We start from the raw sequence: 20,043 nt of genomic DNA, 5'->3' as shown, positions 1-20,043 counted from the left end.
GAAAGGTTCAGTACATTTTTACAAATTAGGCTGAAGCACACCATGCTGTATTATCTTATTGATTCCATTATTTTTCTGGTCAAACTATAATGTGCACTCCTCAAATGCAGTGTGGTACAGTGACTTCTCCAAAACTCTTTACTGAGTCTCACACTCACATTCCTACCCTTTCTGTTCAAGGAACAACTGGACGTGGCACTCAGTGCTCTGGGCTGGGTGACAAGCTGGGGATCAGTCACAGGCTGGACTCAGTGGTCTTGGAGGTCTTTTCCAACCTCAATGATTCTGTGATTTTTATGGTTTGTTAAAGACTCACAATGCCATGGTCAAGACTGGCAGAGGAAGTTTCTCACACAGCGAGGAAAAGCACACAGTTAGACAGGACCTTTCTCTGGTGACCACAGCTGGGGTTTGCCTTCTCTACAATAATTAACACTAATTTCTGAGCTGCACTCCTGCCACAGCCACTTCCCAGCTTTGCTGAGATTTTTTCCTTTCCACACACCAAACGCACTGTGATACGGCCCTAAGTACAGTGTTAACAAGTCTAAAGTATCATCAGTGTGATTAATAGCTCTCCATGCCTAAAGTCACTCTCTGTTTCCACAGTTTATCTCTTATTAAGAGCCGTGAGACTTCCAAGCCCATTTTTACTATTTTTCCCTAAATAGGTTTGTAAGCCATAATAAATAATAGGTATTCACGTTTTGAAAGAGAGGGATTTTTCAGGACATGCCTTGGTGTACGTTTCTTACAACTATTACAAAAACTATCACAGAACAGGAACCGAACAAAGAGACAGCAGACATTTCTCATGTATTATTTAAAACAAGAAATACTTTTCAACTGAGACACAGGAGGAAAAATTAGCATCCAAACCACAACAAAACATGCTGTCAGCTGTTTGAGATGTAGATTCATCTATGGTGTGAGGGAGGTGAAACAGCCTCGACAAATTCTAAGCTATGGACAAGAAACCAGGGTAGCAACAGGTTGGGCTGGGAGGAACTGCCTGGGGTCACTGTGACACCCTGCCAGAGGGTCAACACTGGGAATCCAGTGCCCCAAAGGACCCTAGGACAGCACTTTGCTGTGTACCATACTGCAGATGAGCTGAGTCACCCAGCAAATTTAATTTCAAAGACTGCTGCATACAAAGATTTTTTTTTTTCCTTTTTAAGAAAAGCTGAAAACATGTTTTAGACAAAGGGAGAGGAAAACGGAAGGAAAAAGAAGAGTCATGGTTGAGAGTTTCCCAAGTAAAGAGAAGGGCACTACAACAAAACATGTTAAAACATTCAGGATTAGGCTACTTCTTTCTAGTCTGGCTTTTGAAATTGGAAAAGATGACGAGTACCGTACCTGTTTAGCGTGGGGATGTTCCCTCTGTAATCAAACAACCACAGTTAGTCACAGACTGGTTAGTGAAAGCCATCATAAAGAACCATCATCAAGCTGATGCACAGACCAGCAACATGTTTACAATTGACTCTCCCAAATTTGTCAGCTGCCGGGGAGAACTCCCTGCCAGGGCCCTGGGGAGGCACCCACCGCCTGACTTCGCTTGCCATGGGCAGAGCCAGGCCATGCAGAGAACATGCAAACAGTGAAATATCCCAGGAAAACACCTGGCATTTCCAAGGGACCCCCATGTTCCTATTTCCCCTTTCACAGTCCCCACTTGAAGCCCTTTGCACACACCAAGTGCAAAGCCAGACCGCAGGGGAGCTTGTGCTCCCTGACAGAACAGCAAACAGCAGAGATGCAAAAAAACAAAAATAGTGACCATCTCACACAGGAAAACTGCAACAGGTTCAGGAAAACAAGCCAAATCCTCAGTGCCAACCTTCCAGGCTAAGCAGCAGCCCACGCACAGGCTCCCACAATGCAGGAACAAAACAAACACTCACAGCACCACGGAATACGTTGCATTTTCAGCATTCAGCACTAAAAAGAACAAACTTAAGGCTAATTTCAGGAAAACTTTACCAATTCTTTTATAACATCAGTCCGACTCTCCCCATATTTGCATGCAGACCACGGCTTAGTGATGCACACAAGGCAGAGAGGAGCGAGGGGCATGTTTTCACACCAGCAGAACAGCAGCACAGCACAGCCCAGCCCACACCAGGAACAGCCCGGAGAGTGCTCCATGCAAGATGGAAAAATTGCTGGGATGTGACATGCAAAATAGCAAAGGTTAAATCAAAAAAGTCCTTGTACACAGGAGGCTTGTGCACAGGGATCAGCAAGAATCCAAAGATGGAAAGGAGAGCTTTGAGGAACATGTGAGTGGACATTCACCCCCCTCCCTTCAGGAACCACAGACTTTTCTGACATCCTAGACCATAGTTAAGACCCCAAGTTACTGAGCATGAAGTCTCCACGCTCAATGACCAGTGTATTCCATGGTCACACTGCCTGCCCTGCTCCTGTCCCCAAACTCTGGTCACAGCACAGTCACGTTCACTACAAGGTGATGTGCTGGGTGCATTACTGGTAGAGGCACAAAATTCCCATAACCTCCTTAAACCAAATGGGGATAATAAAAACTAAAACCATATCTGTTATGGTAAATAACACAAGTATTTAATCTGGGGGGGGAGGATGGTGGGGACAGACCCTGTGCTGCAGAGCCTGTGGTCAGGACAGAACGGGCCTCGAGCCCTCAGGGGGTTGGGACTATTTTGTGAGCTTGGCAAAGAGTGGGAAAGCTGCATGTGATCCACTTCAGTTGGAAAAAATAGTCTGGAAGAGGACTGGCAGTTCCTACCCCCAGCAGGAACACTCCCATAGCCGTCCCTGGAAGGCTTTCAGAAGAGAGAGGGATAAAAAAACAGTGTAACAAATGTTCGGCTCAGCCTCAGAAAGGGCACCCTGGCGCTGTGCTCTGGGAACCGGCTCCTGCCACTCCATACGGAGCTGAGGAGGCTCAGGCAGGAATGGCAGGGGGGGAAACAAGGCAAGGAGGAGTGGATTGAAACTGAAAGAGAGCAGGTTCAAATGGGATGTCAGGAAGGAATTGTTCCCTGGGAGGGTGGTGAGGCCCTGGCACAGGGTGCCCAGAGAAGCTGTGGCTGCCCCTGGATCCCTGGCAGTGCCCAAGGCCAGGCTGGACATTGGGGCTTGGAGCAGCCTGGGACAGTGGGAGGTGTCCCTGCCCATGGCAGGGGTGGGGCTAGATGGGCTTTAAGGTCCTTTCCAACCCAAACCATCCCCTGGTTCCCCGCCAGGGCCAGCCCATGCAGCCGGGGCCACGTCAGAGCCCCCAGCAGCACCAGGCCCGGGGGTGACACGGGCACAGCGATGGGGCAGTGCTGGCACTGCTGCCCTCAGCCTCACACCCTGCTCTCCACACCAGCCCCAGCCCTTCTCCTGAGCCCTCCTCAGCTCCCAAAAGGGCCCTTCCTGACCAGCAACACCGATCTCAGCAGGGATCTGCTCCAGCCGTGCACCAGCTCTGCTGTCCCCATTGCTCCTGCACCCCCTGCACCTCCCGGTGACTCTGAATTCAGCTCCTCTTGCCCCCTCCTCCCTTTCTTTCCCTTTTTCTGTGTCAAACAGGAGCTCTCCCCCCACACCATGGCCATGCATGCAAAGCTCCAGCTGCGAGCGAGTGCCAGCGCAGGGCAAAGCTTTGGAAATGAGGCAGCAAAGCGGAATCAGCAGAGGTTGGCTCAATAACCCACTTGTAGTTATTAACAGCAGTACCACAGGAGAAAGAGCAATTCCACTGGCTCTGACCAGTGCCATTCCTCTTATGTTTCCTCATTCCTGTAGAAGAATCTAACCAGAAGGCTGTGAAACATGCCTCAAACCATACATTTTGATTGGGTTTTTCCTCTCCCTCTTTCTTCCCTTATTCTTCTGCTCCCTCTGTGATTCAGCCAAGCTGAATCTGCTACAGAAGTCCAATTTGCATAAAATTATCGTCGTTCCATTCAGTTTGCTGCCCCTTCCACACCCCTTCTTTGCTCTGCTGGAAGATTTTGCCCTTTCCGAGGCAGGCAAGCCAAGGGAACGGCAGCACATTACTGCTGCCTGCTGCCTAATTAACATCAAACCTCAGCACGGCGCTGCAGGGATTTACAGGTGTCCTGGAATCATTCTCCCCTCCTCCCTCCCTATACAAACCACTCTCACAACAAGGAGGGGACCTCAGGCTACCTGACACCCCAGGAGTTCTTCCTTTGGGACTCCAGGTAGGGTCAGAGCTCACAGCAGCACGGCTGGGTCACTCCTGGCATCCAAAGAGTGATGCCAGACGCTGTTTCAGCAACTAGCCCACAGAAAATGCTTTCACTCTGGCAGAAATACAAATTTTATGAACAGATCATTGTTAAATGATAGCAGGAAGAAACCTCTACACAGTCTAATTGCAAGTTTGGGGTTCTTAAAAAAGCACTGTTTGGGACCAGGGATATTTAATCTGGTTTTCACCCTTCCAAACGGTTTCTGCCTGTAAGCTAACGAAGAGGCTGACAAAAGGGAACAACCAAAATACCCCATAGATGATAAAACATCAGGAGACAGCAAAGGAGAGATCATGCACCACTCTTAAGCCTTGAAATCAGCAACACCGAAGTCCAAGGAGGGCATGAACAAACATCCACAAGCACAGAGGGAGGAGATTCCAGGCAAAACCAAGCACAAGATCGTTGAGACATTTAGAATACCCTTGGATGGGGCTCTGAGCAACCTGGTCTAGTGGAAAGTGTTCCTGTCCACTGCAGGGGTGGAATGAGATGAGCTTTGAGGTCCTTCCACCCCTGGCCATTCTGTGGTTTGGTGATGTTGATGAAATACAGAGCAACTCACACCTAGGCTTGAATTCCACCCTTGGAAGCACCACAGACAACAGGATGCAGTCCCAAGAATGAATTCAACCCAGACAAGGCATTTGCCTCTACATCCAGGTTTGCTGAGTGTGTGCATTCCCGGCTCCAGAGGCAAGCAGGGTGAGCTGGTATCAGACATCTCGTTTGTCCAGTCCCCAAAGTCACACTTGCCTTACAGCTAAGCAGGCTCATCATCAAAACTTCATCTGCAGTGCTAAAACCTTCCTCACTTCCTCCTTCCAATGGTACATCCTGGTCCAAGCTCCCTCAGGACATCTCAAGGCCAAATGTGGCAGCTGGGGGTGTTCCATGGGACAGAGGAAAGGTGTGGGCTCAGTGCCCAGAGGGGTTGGGAAGGCATGGCTGAGGCAACAGGGACCAAAACAGGCTGGGTTGTGTTTCAGTTTCCTCTGGGGCTCAACAAAGCAGAAGGTAGAGCCCTGGGCTATCCCTGCCACATCCCAAAATCAGGATATAGCCAGCACCTCTAAGTCTCCTTGCCAGCACCTGCCTCAGCATCTGACACATGGGGCACATCCAGCTCTGACAAAAACAGGGATCTGTTCTGTGGGAGCACATTCGCCTCTGAGTTCTTCCCTCCTGGTCCTCCAGCACATCTGTTACTGGGGAAGGGGGGATCAAGGGAGCAGCTGAACACCCTGGCTGGGGGAGCTGGAGAGAAGGGAGGAGCAGGGCTCTGGGAGGAGCAGGGCAGCAGCAAGAGCTGGCTACAGCAGACAATGTCCCAGTTTAATTTAAACCTTACAGCTTCACACATAAGAAAGGCTGTTGGAAAGCAGGAGAGAGGGGATTAGAAAGAAATACTTTTGTTGAAAAAGCACTATAATTCCCTCTCCTCCACACACAATGTTTCTTTGAACAGAAGATTTTAAGCTAAGATTAGGCAAGGCCTGTTTCACGAACACCTCAGAAAAGCCTTTCAGTGTCTGTCACCTGGGCTGCCATCCTCACAAAGGCAGCTGAACTCTCTGAGCACCAGTCAATATTCCACCGCTTCCCAGCTCAGCAGGGCCGGCAGAACAAGCGGGGAGCAAAGCACAGCTCCAAACAGGGCTCATTTCTTCCTCCCATCTCCTCTCCCCAGGCCTCTGCACGAGGCAGGTTATCCCCAGGCAAGGCTCTGCACTCAGCACTTGTCTGCAGTCCCTTCTGCAGTGTGTGGCCATTGGCATCCCAGAGATCCCCTTGGATCCAAGCCTCCAGATTGGATTTCTGCTCGGAGAGGGCTCACAAACCCCATTTGCTGCCAGATGGTGACACCACACTCCTCATCTGCCCTGCACCGGGCACAAGGAGTGCTGATGGATCCATAAAGCCCTCTGTGATTCCCATTAGAAGCTATTTTTCTCCCTGTGACTTTCCCTTGCCATTCAGTGGGGATTCTTACATTAGGACATTTTCTGTTAATTTAAACAAATAATTCCCCGAACAGTTTCTGCCCACAAAACCCACCAGGAGCAGGCTGCACTTCTGTGCCTTTGTCAGCAGATTTAACAGCTTTTCTGTCCTCTCTGCTTCCCTGTGGGCAGCTGATGGCAATCCTTCCATGGCCAAAAATACAAAGTCTGAGCCTGAGCTGTGATCAGGCAGCTCAAGAGTGACTGGGATTGTTTCTGCCACAAGTGAGTAAAGGCATAGCAGGGTTAAATACCAATAACAAAGAATTTAAATATAAATTTTAAAACCTAATTAGAATTTAAACCATTATCAGTTTGCTGTTTTCTCTACGTGAATATTGCTTCAGTAAAATTGGGCTCTCAAAGGTTCACAAAGGGGATCAGGGTTTAAAAATATCAGAGGAAGTAGTGAAAAATGTGTGGCATCACACAACAGCATCTCCCAAAGGGAATGCTCTCCTCAGGGCTCTCTGGCATCTGCTCCTGGTTCACCAGCCCTGCAGAGCCTCGAGGGACATTTTGGGATATTTTGGCTTTGGGATTTGCCCTTGGAATGCGTTTTTCACTTTTCAGCCTAAGAATTTGTGCTACGAAAGATACAGAAAAGCACGTGATGAACACAGACCATGGTCAAGAACAACAAAGAAGACTTGAGCAGGACAATGTCAGAGTTTTGAGATTTCCATGTCCTGAATTTAACACCAGGTGTGGCTTCAGAGCTCCTTAAACCCAAACACCTCTGCCACCAGCAGCCCCTGGGCACCCTGTGCTTCCCCCTGGGCACCCTCCAGCCACCCCAGAGGGAGAGCAAGAAGCTGCCCCAAGCACCAGCAGCCAAATTCATCCCTGGCAGCTGGAGGCACCTCCAAGGAGCTGCCCCTGCCCCTGCAGGGCTGAACCTGCCCCCGACCCTGCTTCCCTCTGCACAAGGAACACGCTGCATTTCCCATCACCCAGCAGCCTGAGGAGCAGCACTGAGCTCAGAACATTGTCCCAGCCAATTCAGTGTAAGGGGAGAAGAGATTTCGGGACAAAGAGCTGTTCCTGGAGCAGGGAATGTCTCTCCTCTTCCAGCTGACCTTCTCTGATTAAGCCTGTGCATAGAGCAGAGCAGTGGCCAGCACTGGCAGGCCAAAAATCCCCGAGCAACAAAGGTAACTGAGGCCAGCAGAGAAGAAACGGAGGAGAATGAAGGGTGGAAGAGAGCATTATAAAGGGGTACTAAAAATAGTATGCAATTATTTACAAATATTCTAGAAATGTAGGGACCAGATGAGCCCAAACATGTCCCATTTGTACCAGGAGTGCTTGGTGGGGCCGGCTGGGGACAGCCATTCATTTCCAGCAAACCAGATTCTGAAAACCATTTAATAAAAGGTACTGATGGATTCTCAATGAAGCGAGACTGGACCCCACCAAAAATAAAACCAGGGAAATGTTTGGAGACAAAGGAGGGAGAAAGGGCCGCGGTGCCCGGCACGGACCAACAGTGGCACCCGGCGGCCAAGGGGACTCACTGCGACCTCGGAGCCAGCAGGGAATGAACCCAAGCGTCAGCTCCACCACCCTCCTGGGGAGAACACGGGACAGACCGACCCCACAGACACCCAGAAACAACCTGCTCCAGCGCAAGGGGTTGGAAGGAGATGAGCTTTAAGGTCCTTCCAACCCAAACCACTCTGATTCAATGTTCCTGTAAGTTCTGATAACCAAGTTTTCTTTTTTTTTAAATGAATTAGAGATGCCACCCTTCTCTGGGCAGCAAGAGTTGATGCTTTTGGTCGTAGTCACAAGAAATGCAAAACTGCCTGAAAATCAAACTATGCCAACCCCAGAATTTTATATAAAGCTCTCATCCTGGTCTGCTCTGTCAAAAAATCGTGTGCTATAAACGATGTCACCTTATCCAGCAAAGCCAGGAAGGAGAAGTAGAGCCACACAGACAGTTAGAAAGGGCTGGCAGGAAGAGCACAGAGACTGTTTGACTGTTCTGCATTAAGATTCCAATTAATTGATTATTCTGTCTGGAACTGCATTTTCTGGGAGGCTCAGGATTCAGCTAGAACTGACATTCTAGAGATAAGTTACTCCCCAAGCTGAAGTTAAAAACCAGAAAATACATGAAAACTGTATCATGCTTAAATGAACCCCCTTTCTCCACCAATCCCACTGCAAGTTTTCCTTGCCAGGGCAGGACAAGCCCCTCCTGAATCTCCAATTCCAGAGGCAGGTGATCTGACCTGTTGGGATGGGAGGTGGGCAGCATGAACTGGAATTCCACCACGCAGGTGTTGTCCTTCAGCTGGCGGTGCTGGACACTGTTTAGCTCATAGGCAATGTAGGCCCTCCGAACGTACACCTGGGGACAGAGAACTCCATCAGCTGCACTGGGCTGAGGGCAAATAACACACCAGAGACCTCAAAAGTATTAAAAACCCAACAGATACCTCCAAATGAGCAGCTAGATAAACTCTAACTCAACCAGAGTTTAAAGCTATTCTTTGAGGAAGGCCAGAACCATCAGGATTATGATCATGTCCTCTGACAGCAGCTTCACCTTCTCCCTTCAACCACCTCAGTCTTCACACAAATATAACTTGACTTTGAAATTTCACTCAGTTATCAATGTTAGTGCTGTTAAATGCCAGATTCCAAGCACAGACAATTACACATAACCTACAGCTCTCTTGGATCTTGCAGGGTGGCAGTGCTCAAAACAAACCAAATCCACAGAAAAATTAAAAATACTATTATTTTTAAATGGGAATAAACTTACCTCCAAAGCTGCCATTCTTACCACCTGGTTACTGTGGTAGAAAAAGTTGGGAAGCACATCAAAGATGGATGTCTCAGACAAAATGAGTTTCTAGAAAAGATCACATTAAGCAGAGGTTTAAAAGAGAACTCTGTCTTGCAACCAGGATCAGGCAAAAAAAGAAAAAACCCAAATCAAGCCTGGCTAGTTCTGATTTCTGAGCTTTTGCTGTTATTCATGAAGGATTATGACTTTTTTATATTAAACCACAGAAAACCTGAAGTTGGAAGGGATCACTGAGTCCAACTCCCTGCTCCTCACAGAACCACCCAAAACCAGACCATATGGGAGGAGCTCATCCAGACGCTCCTGGAGCTCTGGCAGCCTCGGGGCTGTGCCCATTCCATGGGGAGCCTGGGCAGTGCCCAGCAGCCTCTGGGGGAAGAACCTTTCCCTAATGTCCAATCTGAATGTCCCCCCTAACTCCATTTCCTCATGTCTGGTGACCAGAGGGCGGAACCAGCCCCTCTCCTCCGCTGTCCCCTGTGAGGAAGGTGCAGAACTGGCATGAGGTGATTCCGACATCGGCATAGGGATGAAAACAAAAAACAGGGGAAAGCTGGACACCAGACCAATACAACTTAAAGCCACAAGGACCTTGGGACATGAAGGTCAGTGAGAAGGAAGCAGGGAGCCAAGGAGGGAAGGCTGGTGGGTACCTGCAGGTTCTCAATGCAGAACTGGTGCCCGTACATGTCGATGGCCGACAGGAAGATGGACTCCACCTGGTTGTGACGCAGCTCATAGGAGGGCAGGTGGGAAGCAATGAGAACCTGGGGAAACACAGGGAATGTCAGAGAAAGGAGCCACGCTGGGCCATCAGCAGGGGGCTGCCACCTCCAGGCAGAACCAGCCAGCTCCATCCCTGAAGAGGCAGCCAGATTCTCTCTGCGGCACCCGCGCGACGCCGCAAACCCTCTCCCCTCCCCGGCCTCATTTGTGTAATCTGCTTCGTTTGTATTATTGGCAATTCCCCATAGAGAAAGGGAACAGCTTCAATCAAGTTCCATCAGTGCATGTGATTTAGCAGTGCAGAGCTGCTAGTCCTGGGGATTGCCTGCCCGGCTGGTAATTGGGAAGCAGAGCTGGCAGGCAGCAGCTGTGGGGAGGCCCACGCCGGAGCCACGCTCTGCTCCCAAGCAGGGCAGCAAACAGACACCACTGCCAGGTATTAAATGCCCAACACGAAGGATGCAGAGGGAAGAAATGGAAGCAGCTTGCAGGGAAAATGAAGTGGAAGAGCAACACAAGAACTGCAGCACCATCCCCGGTTGCTGCGGGGAGGTTCAATAGCAGAATGGTTCAAGGACACAAACACAATCCTGAAGGAAACAGAAGGTCACTGAGCAGCTTCAAACACCCTGTTCGTTTTCAATAGCCAAGCTTTGAAATAAAAGGAGAGACCTCCAAAGTGTGAGCTTTCCTGCTTTAGACTTTTAGGCTGGAGATAGGGACTGTGGAGTGAGAGGAGTGATCAGACCTTGGGGTCAGCGTTATCAGGAAACCACTGCGCCCTCTCACTCCTTCCTGGCAACAGAGGGAGGGTTAAACTGAACTGCTGAAGAGGAAGCTCACAACAGTATCTGGGTGCCTGTGTGACATTCAAATTCGTTCTGTACCGGACTCTTGGAACTGACAGCATCAAGAGTTTTTCCAATTATTTCCAGGTTAAAACAAAATTGACAAAGCACAACTCAGAGAGGGAAGAAAACTTACAAAAGGCCAGCATAATTCTGTGTGATAATTCCTCAGCAGCTGCAAAGAACATCTGGTTCTTGTGTAAATGGCTCTCCCTGTTCTCTGCACATGTGGATCCACAAGGATTGTAAGGCAGCTGAGGAACCTGGAGAGCACGTCCTGGCTGTTCCTGCACAATCCAGGCAGCCTGTGCTGGTCAGGTTTGCAGATGCCAAAGCCACCAAAAACCACAGTAACCATGCATTTCCACTTCCTCCATCATATAAACCATGGGCTACTCCCAGTTAACTCCTGTGTGAGCCAGACGAAACTTTTTGGAGGAGCAGGGACAACGGAACGCGTGTTAAATTTAAATATTACAGTGATTGGGAATGCACCGCAATCTTTGCCTGTCACCACGGTTAATCACTGTTAATTGCTTGACTGTCAAAGTGCTGCTCACAGTAACCTGCTCTCCCCATTTGCACAGTGATCAAAATGAACAGCAGGAGATATGGATTTCCCAAAGGGGTGAGCTCCAGGCGGGAGCAGCCCGGAGGGATCCGGGCAGGTATCCCTCACCTGCCGCGCTCGCAGGGCCACCTTGGCGTTGGTCGTCTTGCTGAGCTGGGTCAGCTCTGTCAGGATATTGATCAGCTCGTCTGTCAAGGTGGGGTCACGGCCACAGAGCTGGTCCTGGGAGCAGAGAGAACAGGAAATGCTTAGAACAGAGGGAAAACATCATCTGTACTCCCTCAAAGGAGTTTGAACCTGGAATATGAGCACACACTCACGGCAGGACCACACTATCCCCAAAAGTCCCGACCTGAATTATCCTGTGCTGACAAGGATACAAATATTCAGTATTCAGCAATTTTACACACATAAATAAAAGGTGAAAGAAGGGACAGGCACCATCTCCCATCCCCCTATTTGTAGCACATGTTTGGCACCCAAACACGAGAAATGCTGACTTGTCAGAGAGACTCAGAAAACCATTTCCCATTACCCTGTTTCAGGTTTGTACCAGAAGTTTCTCCTAGCACCAATGCAAAATTCAAAGAGCATAAATTGTAGCCAGACACCTTGTGGAGCATGTAAAGGTCGCCATGAAGGGCGACCAGAGTTACACTGCCAGAGAACCTCCTGACGTCCACATAAAAAACACCTCAAACCCCGAAAGTCTCCACAGCTCCACAACCACAAACCACCCACAAACTTTGTGCAGCTTCAGCCAACACCAGAAAGAAGATCTGTCATTCCTCTGACAAGGCTAAGCAAAGCCAACTAAACCCATGAATAATGTACTGTCATGGTACATGACTGACTCATAATATTTCTTCTAACCAGAGAATCGTAGATCTGAGGAAATCCACAAGCTTACCTTACTGTCTAAATTGGCTGGATAAAACAACAAAACTGAAGAGCATAACTTCCAGTGTTAATGCTGTTCCAAAACTCTTCTGAATTCCTCCATTCAAAAAAATGCAAACAGTAAAGGCTTTCTTCCAAAAATAGTTTCAATTCCCATGAGTAATCCCACAGTCTTCAACACTTCTTGTGAGCCTCTTCCCTCCCACCCCAAAGCTGGAAACCCTCTAGGAGCCTCTAACATGCTTCTTCCACACAGCACTTAACAGCTTGTCTTGATAAATTAATCATAGGAGGGAAATGTGAGATGAAACAGGGATTTGCCACAGGAAAGAGCTGGTGCCTTAAAGTTTAAAGAGATCTTAAACACCTACAGACCAGAAGAGGACATTTGAAGATCCAAGAAATATAAAACGATAAGGGGAAACCTCTGTGCAGCAGGCTGGATTGACAAACCTGCCAGGGAAAATGAAGTAAAAACCAAAACCAGGTAATACAAAAGTCCCATAGAGTGACTAACTAAACAACAGCTCCACGAGATTCCAGAGCTCAACAGCTTTTCCCTCCCACTGCCCTTGATCTCTTTCTCTCCAGCCCCACTCAGGCATGATGGCACCTCTAGGAATGGTGACAAAGCTCTCCAGGGACACAGACCATACTCAAACCACTGAGAAAACATCTGAGCTCCAAACTCTGATTAGACTGCTGTCTCCTCCTGACGAGTCCTGGGCCACCAAACATGAGTGCGATTGTCCCCAAAGAAAGTTCTGTGCATTTATCCACTCCAGGACACTGAGGGGGTTCACAGTGAATAATTCAAGAACTGCCTTTGCTGGATTTCAAGCACAAACTCCTGGGTGTTGTTATGTTGCTGCTCCAGGGAACAGAAACGCGACAGGACACGAGACCCTGCCATGCCAGCAGCCATTCCATCCTGTTCAGGCCAGGACGTGCATAAGTTAAGCACAGAAAATGAACATACAACAACAAATCACACCATATTTCAACAGATGTATGAAGGATGAAGCAGTTCCCACCCTGCCTCCAGCGCCTGCTGGCTAAAAAAGGTGAATGATGGCAGCATAAGACCATTACTAAAGCCATCCTCAGAGCCCCTGGTTAATAATGGATTCCTGGGACACATCAATAACAGCCACACAGGCAGCGAGGCTGCCCTTGGAGGACAGACTTACCCCACCCCACACAAACAGCTTGGGCACCCATAAAACACCTCAGCCTTCACCATGGTGACACCAAACGTGCCACGGGGATGTGAAGAGCCATGAGTGAGAAGGTGCTTCAAGTCCTGGCAAACTGGGAGGTTGGCCTTTACTTGTGCAGAAGTAAGTGGCAGTGGTGCTGGGAAGAATGACCCAACAGGAAGGGCCAAGGAAACCTCTTTGAGGCTCTCTGAGGTCTCCCCACACGCCCCTCGCTCCCTCACACGGCCAACACCAAGAGCCAGCGAGGCACGGCCCACACGAGGTGACAAACCAGACCCAAACTTCCAGGCCCATTTTAGCAAGGAATCATGAGGATGACAACAACAAACTAAAGCCAGGCACTGGCTTTGCCTGCACTGATTGGCAAAGGCAGCAGCAAAGCCTCAGCCCAGCTCTCTGACAAGGGCTAACGCCTCGCCGGCACCCCCGTGTAATTACACACTTGAGTGACTGGACTCTGAAGAAAATTGAAGGCCTGAGCTGTGAACAGCTGCCATTTTCTCTCTCCATCACGCCAGCGTGATTACTTGAGAAATGAACAGCCCCGGCTCAAAGCTACTCCAGAATTCTCAGAGGAAATATGGCTCCGTGTTCAAATAATGAGATTCTTAAGGCAAGCGTTACTTACAATCACACCACACACCAAAAAGGGAAAGGGGGAAAAAAAAGGGGGGAAAAGGAGAGCCAGAAAGAAAGAATGCCAGGGTCCTTACATCATCCTTACAGATGAGAATTTAAGAAACCCAGCCTCGGTCTAGGAAAATTATGACACTTTCTTTGCTTTGGGGAGTTATTTCGTGGATGGCTACTTTGGATGTATTTTTGGCAGTAACAGACAACATTGTGTTTGTAAAATAAAAGACAAAAGAGAGAAAGAGAGAGAGAGAGAAGGAAAGAAAGAGAGAGAAAGAGGGAAAGAGAGAAAGCAAGCATCAGACACTTACAATGAGCATTGTAACCAGCAGGTTCTTCTTGGTGACCTGGGCATGGGAGAAGATGTAGTTCAGCACCGCGTTCATGTCACTCTTGTTCTCCTCCCGAAGGGTGAACACACACTTGTCATAGTGACCTGCAGGCAGAAATGCACATTTCTTTCCCAGTCTTCACACCTCTGTGGCAAGGAGTACAAGTTACTAGATGTGTCTTTATTTTTCTACATGTATTTTTGGAGAATCTCCTTGGCTTGAAGGGAGCCGACAAGGAAGATGGAGAGAAACCATTTACAAGGGATGGAGTGACAGGACAAGGGGGAATGGCTTCACACTGACAGGCAGCAGGGTTAGATTGGATATTAGAAAAAAATTCCTCCCTGTGAGGGTGGGGATGCCCTGGCACAGAGTGCCCAGAGCAGCTGTGGCTGCCCCAGGATCCCTGGAAGTGCCCAAGGCCAGGCTGGACAGGACTTAGAGCAGCCTGGGATAGTGGAAGGTGTCCCTGCCCATGGCAAGGGTGGAATGAAATGAGCTTTAAGGTCCCTTTCACCCAAACCAGTCTGTCATTCTATGGTCCACACAATCAATTTGGGAAGAAAGCATTCCCACCATCACCTACTGCAAACTTTAATTCAAACATCCGACTCTTAATCAACAGCTCCAGCACCAAATGCCTCCTTTGTGAGCAATACTGAGAGAGGAATAGGGAGCTCAGACTTTCATTCAAATGACAACCAAAATGAAATAACAGCAAAAAGCCTTGCACCATCCTCTGCTTCCAGCAAATTGAAGTGGAAATGAATCTGCAGTACCATTAGGCTGGGGCAGGTAATGGAGCAGGACAAAAGAAGAGCAGAATCAGAACTACCTGTAAGAGCCAGAGCCTCGGAATCAGCCAGGGCTTCATTGCCATCTTGTGCCTGGATACAGCAGTGCAAGGCACTGATTTCACCTCTCAGCTTCAGCTGAGCTTTGGGGACAGAAGCTCCTCTACAAAACCCAGGCTGACTGCAAACCCTTAAAAGCAAGCCTGTGCAGCTCACCCTCAGCACAAAGTGAGAGCAAACCTTCTCCAAGGGCCCACATGGACTTTCTGGGACCAAATATGACTCCTTCAGAAATCAAACCCTTGCTGTGCCCAGGGACTCACCGTGCTGGAACTGAGTCTCCACCTTCAGGTACTGCCGGAGCAGGTCCATCACCACGGCTTTCATGTGGCCCCGAATCCCACTGCGGTACCTGCAGAGGCAAAGGCACCAAACCCAGCGCTGAGTGAGGCTGAATGCACACAGAACCCCTGCCACCCCTGCTGGGGGCAGCTCCTGTCCTGCAGGACCCCCTGGGAATGGCTGACCTCTGCACGAGCTGCACTATGCTCTGCGTGTTCATGAAGAAAACCTCGCGCTCCGACTTGCGGTTCAGGGTGGCTGCGTGGCTGTCCAGGATGTTGGCAATCTGAAAGGGAAAAGCACGTGACATCCCAGTCCTGGATGGGCTGGACAACCAGCAGAGACACACCACAGCCCCAGCAGACTCCAGCAAAGGAAGTTCATGACCTGCCAGTGACAAAAATCAATGCACGGTATCACAGGGTGGAGAAATCAGCTTCCAACATCTCTTTACCCAACCAGGCCTCCCCTTGGCTGCAGTCATTGGTTTTTGAGCTAACACTGGCACCACAAATTGCACTCCAGCACATGTACCAGACAAAAAGCAAACAAATAAATGCCCACAAGGCCACTGCTAAGATTAAAGTGTTTCCAAAGTGCCTGTTTAAAGCTGTACTGAGCAGGGAACACGAACCCTTCAGCACAGGCCCAGGAGACAAGCCTTGAGGTGACACAGGCAAGTGTCTTTCACATGAAGACCCCGTGTTCAAACACACCTTTCAGGTTCAATTAAGCTCCATGTAATCTAAAGGAACTTTCTCTCTCCATGCCCCAACACAAACCAATTTTTATTCCTCCACAGAGGTGTGGTTGGTCACCTGTTGGCTGGGAAACTGGCAGAGGACCGAGGTGATGTTGCTGGCATACTGGGCCATCTCCTTCTTGATGGACTTCTCTACGTTGGGTGGGATCCGTCCAGAAACGCTGGTCATGATGTCCTGAAGTTCCAGCAGGGGCAGAGATGGATCCCTCAGGGTCTTCATTAATCGCTCAACCCAGCCCTTCACCTAGAGAGAGACAAGACAGTGGGAAGACAAGCATGAAGAAGAGAATAAACAGCAAAAAGGACAAAAAGGAAAGGGGTGATGTCCAACATCCCATCTCATGGGTGCTGCCCTGACTCGGGGTCCTCTGGCTGTGGCAGAGAACTGCCCAACCCTGCCTTGAGCTGCAAGAACTTTGTGTTTTGGATCTGGAAGAAGCAGCCCCCAGTACCTTGCTGCTGAAGAAGGGCTCTGGCAGGCAGTACCCGTTCATCACGTTGACCAGGTTGTCCAGCACGTAGTGGAAGATGCGATGCAGTTTCTCGCCCCGCAGCGCCGTGCTCTGGATCTGGGGCAGGGTACCCGTGTGCAGCTCAGCCTGCAACAAGCAACAGCCTCACTGACCCTCACTGACCAGCCATGGGGAACAGCCAGCTGCCCTCCACTGGAGCCAAGGTTGAACTTGCAAGGATTCCCAGAGTGGGAAATGCACTTGGTTGAAAGATACATCCCCACAATATTACTGAGGTAAGCAGAGAGCAAGAATGGTAGATAAGCTTAGCCTGAATTAGAGAGAGAGAGAGGAATCTCAGTCCCAGTCCTCATCTGAGACAAACAAAAACAGTGAAGTGACAATTCCAGTACAATGCACAAATGGGAAACTGGTTCACTGGACCATCTCGTACCACTCTCAACATCACCCCCCTATTAAAATCCCACTGACATCTGTGCTTTCTGCAGCTCCTCACCTGCTGAACCCTGCTGGGATCATCCAGCTGGAGCTTGGCAATCACACAGCCTGGATCCAGGACAGCCCCTGGGCGTTTGACATAGTGGATGCAGCCCGATTCTCCTGCTGTTATCGTCATCACCATCTTCATCACCTGTAGCACGGAAAACAGGTCACACACTCAGCTCCATGTGCCCAGAATGGTTCTACTTTTGGGAGCCAGCAGCCAGTGTCCCACCACAGAGAGACCTGCATGAGCACTTCTGGCACTCAGGTGTTTCCAAAAACTTACAAGCACAGACATTGGGAATGAAACCCAGACACTAAAGTGAATGGGATAACAAAATAATTGGCCACAAAATAGTGTGGCAGGAACTTCAGGAACGTCACTGCCCACACTGCCTGAACCAAGAGGGACTCGAGAAGGTCCCACACTCAGCACAATGAACAAAGCAGACAATTTACTGCAGCATCCCAAAGGCTCCTCTCAAAGGCTACAGCCACACCTTCACTTCAAGCAGAGGGAACCAGGATCACTTTCTAGAGCCCTCAGACAGCTCTTCCCAGACAGAAATGCTTCCTTAGATCAACCATGGGAGCTTTGGAGCAGTAGGGTTGGGTATGGGGGAGCCAGTTTGGTTTTACCCTTGCTGTGCTCCACAGGGATTGTGTGGGTGGTTCCTTCTTAGCCATGACCTGTTGCAGTGCAAAAGCTCTTACATAAAACAGCTGGATCTCTGTCTTGATATTTTTCTCCTACACATTGTCCCCAACTGGTTTAATTGCCCCTCTGTCATCACACACCCTCCCCTCCCTCAAATCTGTTTTGAGCCACACACTCCTACACAATCCCTTGTGCTTTCCTCATGGAGATGCAGAAATTGCTCATCCTCCTCCTCGGTAAGAGTTAAGTAACTTGCCAGGGAGAAGGGAGGAGTGATACTTATTAACTTATGGGATCAACCCAATAAATGATCAGCTAATCAGAGAACTCTTAGTTTGTTACTTCATCCCGGCGTGTAACTCTGTGTCAGCACTACAAGGAGAAGGCCTTCTTCACCACAGCTGGGTAACACACGGATCCCAGCTTCTCTGGAATCACAGGAAGGTGACAACCGTGGTCTCACTGCTGAGAAATTTTGCTCATCACTTGGTGCACAGTCATTAATTTCACTCAAACTTCAGCTGTTAAGTAATTTCTTCCCCACCTCATCACTCTCATTGATGATTCCTGCTTTAGTTCAGGTTAAAATTTGTAAATGAAATACTCTGAATTATCCCTCACGCTTACCTCCCAGCCCCAAAGCATCCAACATCCCTCCCCCTGAGCTTTTTCCTGGGCAGCCTGGGCAGTTCTCTGAGACTTTTACCTCAATTTCTGCGAAGCACTGGCCTGCAAACACGTGTCCCCCATCCTCCACCACATACTGGATCAGCTTCCCAGCGGAAGGCGAGCGCAGGATGGAGGGATCGTTCTCCTTCTCAAACACACAGGTCTTGTTCCCAATGGTGATGCGATACCTAGGGAAGAACAGGACAGGTCAGTGCAACAGAACTCCTTGGGGAAGGCATGGGAAGGGGAAAATCCAGTCTCCCTTTCCCTATTCTACTTCGAAACAAAACTAAAGGAGAACAGCTCAACCAACTCAGAGGCGGAGATTCAAACCCAGAAAGTTACCGAAATTCCTTGTCCTCCAGAACAGATCCATTAATTTTCCCAGAAGATAACACAGCAGAGGGGGCAGAGTTCACATTCCAGACCTGGGGATGCCCTTTACTGCCCTTACTGCTTATGATCCTTGCAGGGAATTTTGAGGGGATGCACTGAAACAGTACAACTTGTCTATTTCTAAGGCAGCTGAGGAGGATCAAGAATTTTAAAGACTCAGATTCTGGTTTTTTGGTTTTTACAATTCCAAAAGTCACTTTTAAGGACCAAGCAGAGGAATATGGACTCCACGTGGTGCACAGCCAGATCCTTCTTCTGACAGTAGCTAAGATCTGCTGTCCTAGAACTCACCCACAGTACATCTGGTAAACTCTTTCTAGGAGAGAACTCCATTCCCAGCTGATCTTTTGGGAAGCAGGAAGTTACAAATACACCTCCTTTTGGCTGTGTAAATGCTAAACATGAACCTGTACAGGTTGCTACCTGTCCACTTCCTCTTTCATGTAGGTGGTGTAGCTGCTGCCATCGTAGGAGAGGAGCAGCCCCCCGTCACTCAGGCGATGCACATCGACTTCCACACAGGAGCTGTTCATGATGACCACGTAGGAATTGGGAGACTGCCTGGTCACCTGCAAATCCACAAGAATGGGAATTATCCAGTGAATTGAACACAGCACTGAGTGCCTTGGTTGCCACAACTCCCAGAGTTTTCCAAGTTGGAAGTTTTGGTCAACCCCTAGTCGTCTTTGCCTGTAACAACATAATTTTCACCCTCCTCAGAGCAAGAGGCTGAAATGTTTACAGAGACATGGCAGCGGAGCAACGTGAGGGATGTTATCATAAAGGAGGCTGTGCCAATTTCTTCACCCACTAAAGCAGAGAAAATAAACCCTGCTCAGATGTAATTCCCTGTACAAATCTGTGCAAAGATTAGGCCAGAGCAGCACACACAGCCATGTCCAGCCCAGAGGCAGGAGGGTGGGTCAGTCCCACTCTGTACCTTCAGCACGTACTTCCGTCCCTCGTAGATGAGCTCCACGTCCACAGTGTTGAGCAGAGTGTGAGCAGGGAGGACTTGGCCCCTGGAAAGGGAAGTACAAAACAAAACTGATCTTCCACAAGCCACCAAAAGGCTACCAGGGGTCCAAAGAGATTCAGAGATGCGTGCAAGGCTTTGGGAAACACTAGCAGAGAGATGGGAGTAGGTTTTTAGAGTCT

At 49.1% G+C, this 20,043-nt stretch overlaps 1 protein-coding gene across 8 annotated transcripts in view; it reads right to left on the bottom strand.

The window, feature by feature from the left end:
* The window catches only part of ACACA (acetyl-CoA carboxylase alpha), a 103,410-nt gene that overhangs the window by 57,839 nt on the left and 25,528 nt on the right, over nt 1-20,043 (bottom strand). For 6 of the 8 annotated variants that reach the window (XM_032130232.1, XM_032130233.1, XM_032130231.1 and 3 more), the window contains 14 exons: nt 19,826-19,907; nt 19,309-19,454; nt 18,527-18,677; nt 17,176-17,310; nt 16,659-16,805; nt 16,262-16,450; nt 15,629-15,729; nt 15,425-15,513; nt 14,287-14,411; nt 11,331-11,444; nt 9,731-9,844; nt 9,033-9,122; nt 8,497-8,615; nt 1,363-1,386 (listed from right to left, as the gene is read on the bottom strand). In XM_032130232.1, coding sequence (XP_031986123.1) covers nt 1,363-1,386; nt 8,497-8,615; nt 9,033-9,122; nt 9,731-9,844; nt 11,331-11,444; nt 14,287-14,411; nt 15,425-15,513; nt 15,629-15,729; nt 16,262-16,450; nt 16,659-16,805; nt 17,176-17,310; nt 18,527-18,677; nt 19,309-19,454; nt 19,826-19,907 — 1,626 coding nt within the window. The remainder of the gene's footprint in view (nt 1-1,362; nt 1,387-8,496; nt 8,616-9,032; nt 9,123-9,730; nt 9,845-11,330; nt 11,445-14,286; nt 14,412-15,424; nt 15,514-15,628; nt 15,730-16,261; nt 16,451-16,658; nt 16,806-17,175; nt 17,311-18,526; nt 18,678-19,308; nt 19,455-19,825; nt 19,908-20,043) is intronic. The other 2 variants (XM_032130227.1, XM_032130229.1) reach the window with 1 other exon arrangement.

The sequence above is a fragment of the Corvus moneduloides genome, chromosome 20 (assembly GCF_009650955.1).
Source record: "Corvus moneduloides isolate bCorMon1 chromosome 20, bCorMon1.pri, whole genome shotgun sequence".
Lineage (NCBI taxonomy): Eukaryota > Metazoa > Chordata > Aves > Passeriformes > Corvidae > Corvus > Corvus moneduloides.
The sequence above is the reverse complement of the archived record's forward strand: the minus strand, read 5'-3'. Positions and strand labels throughout refer to the sequence as shown.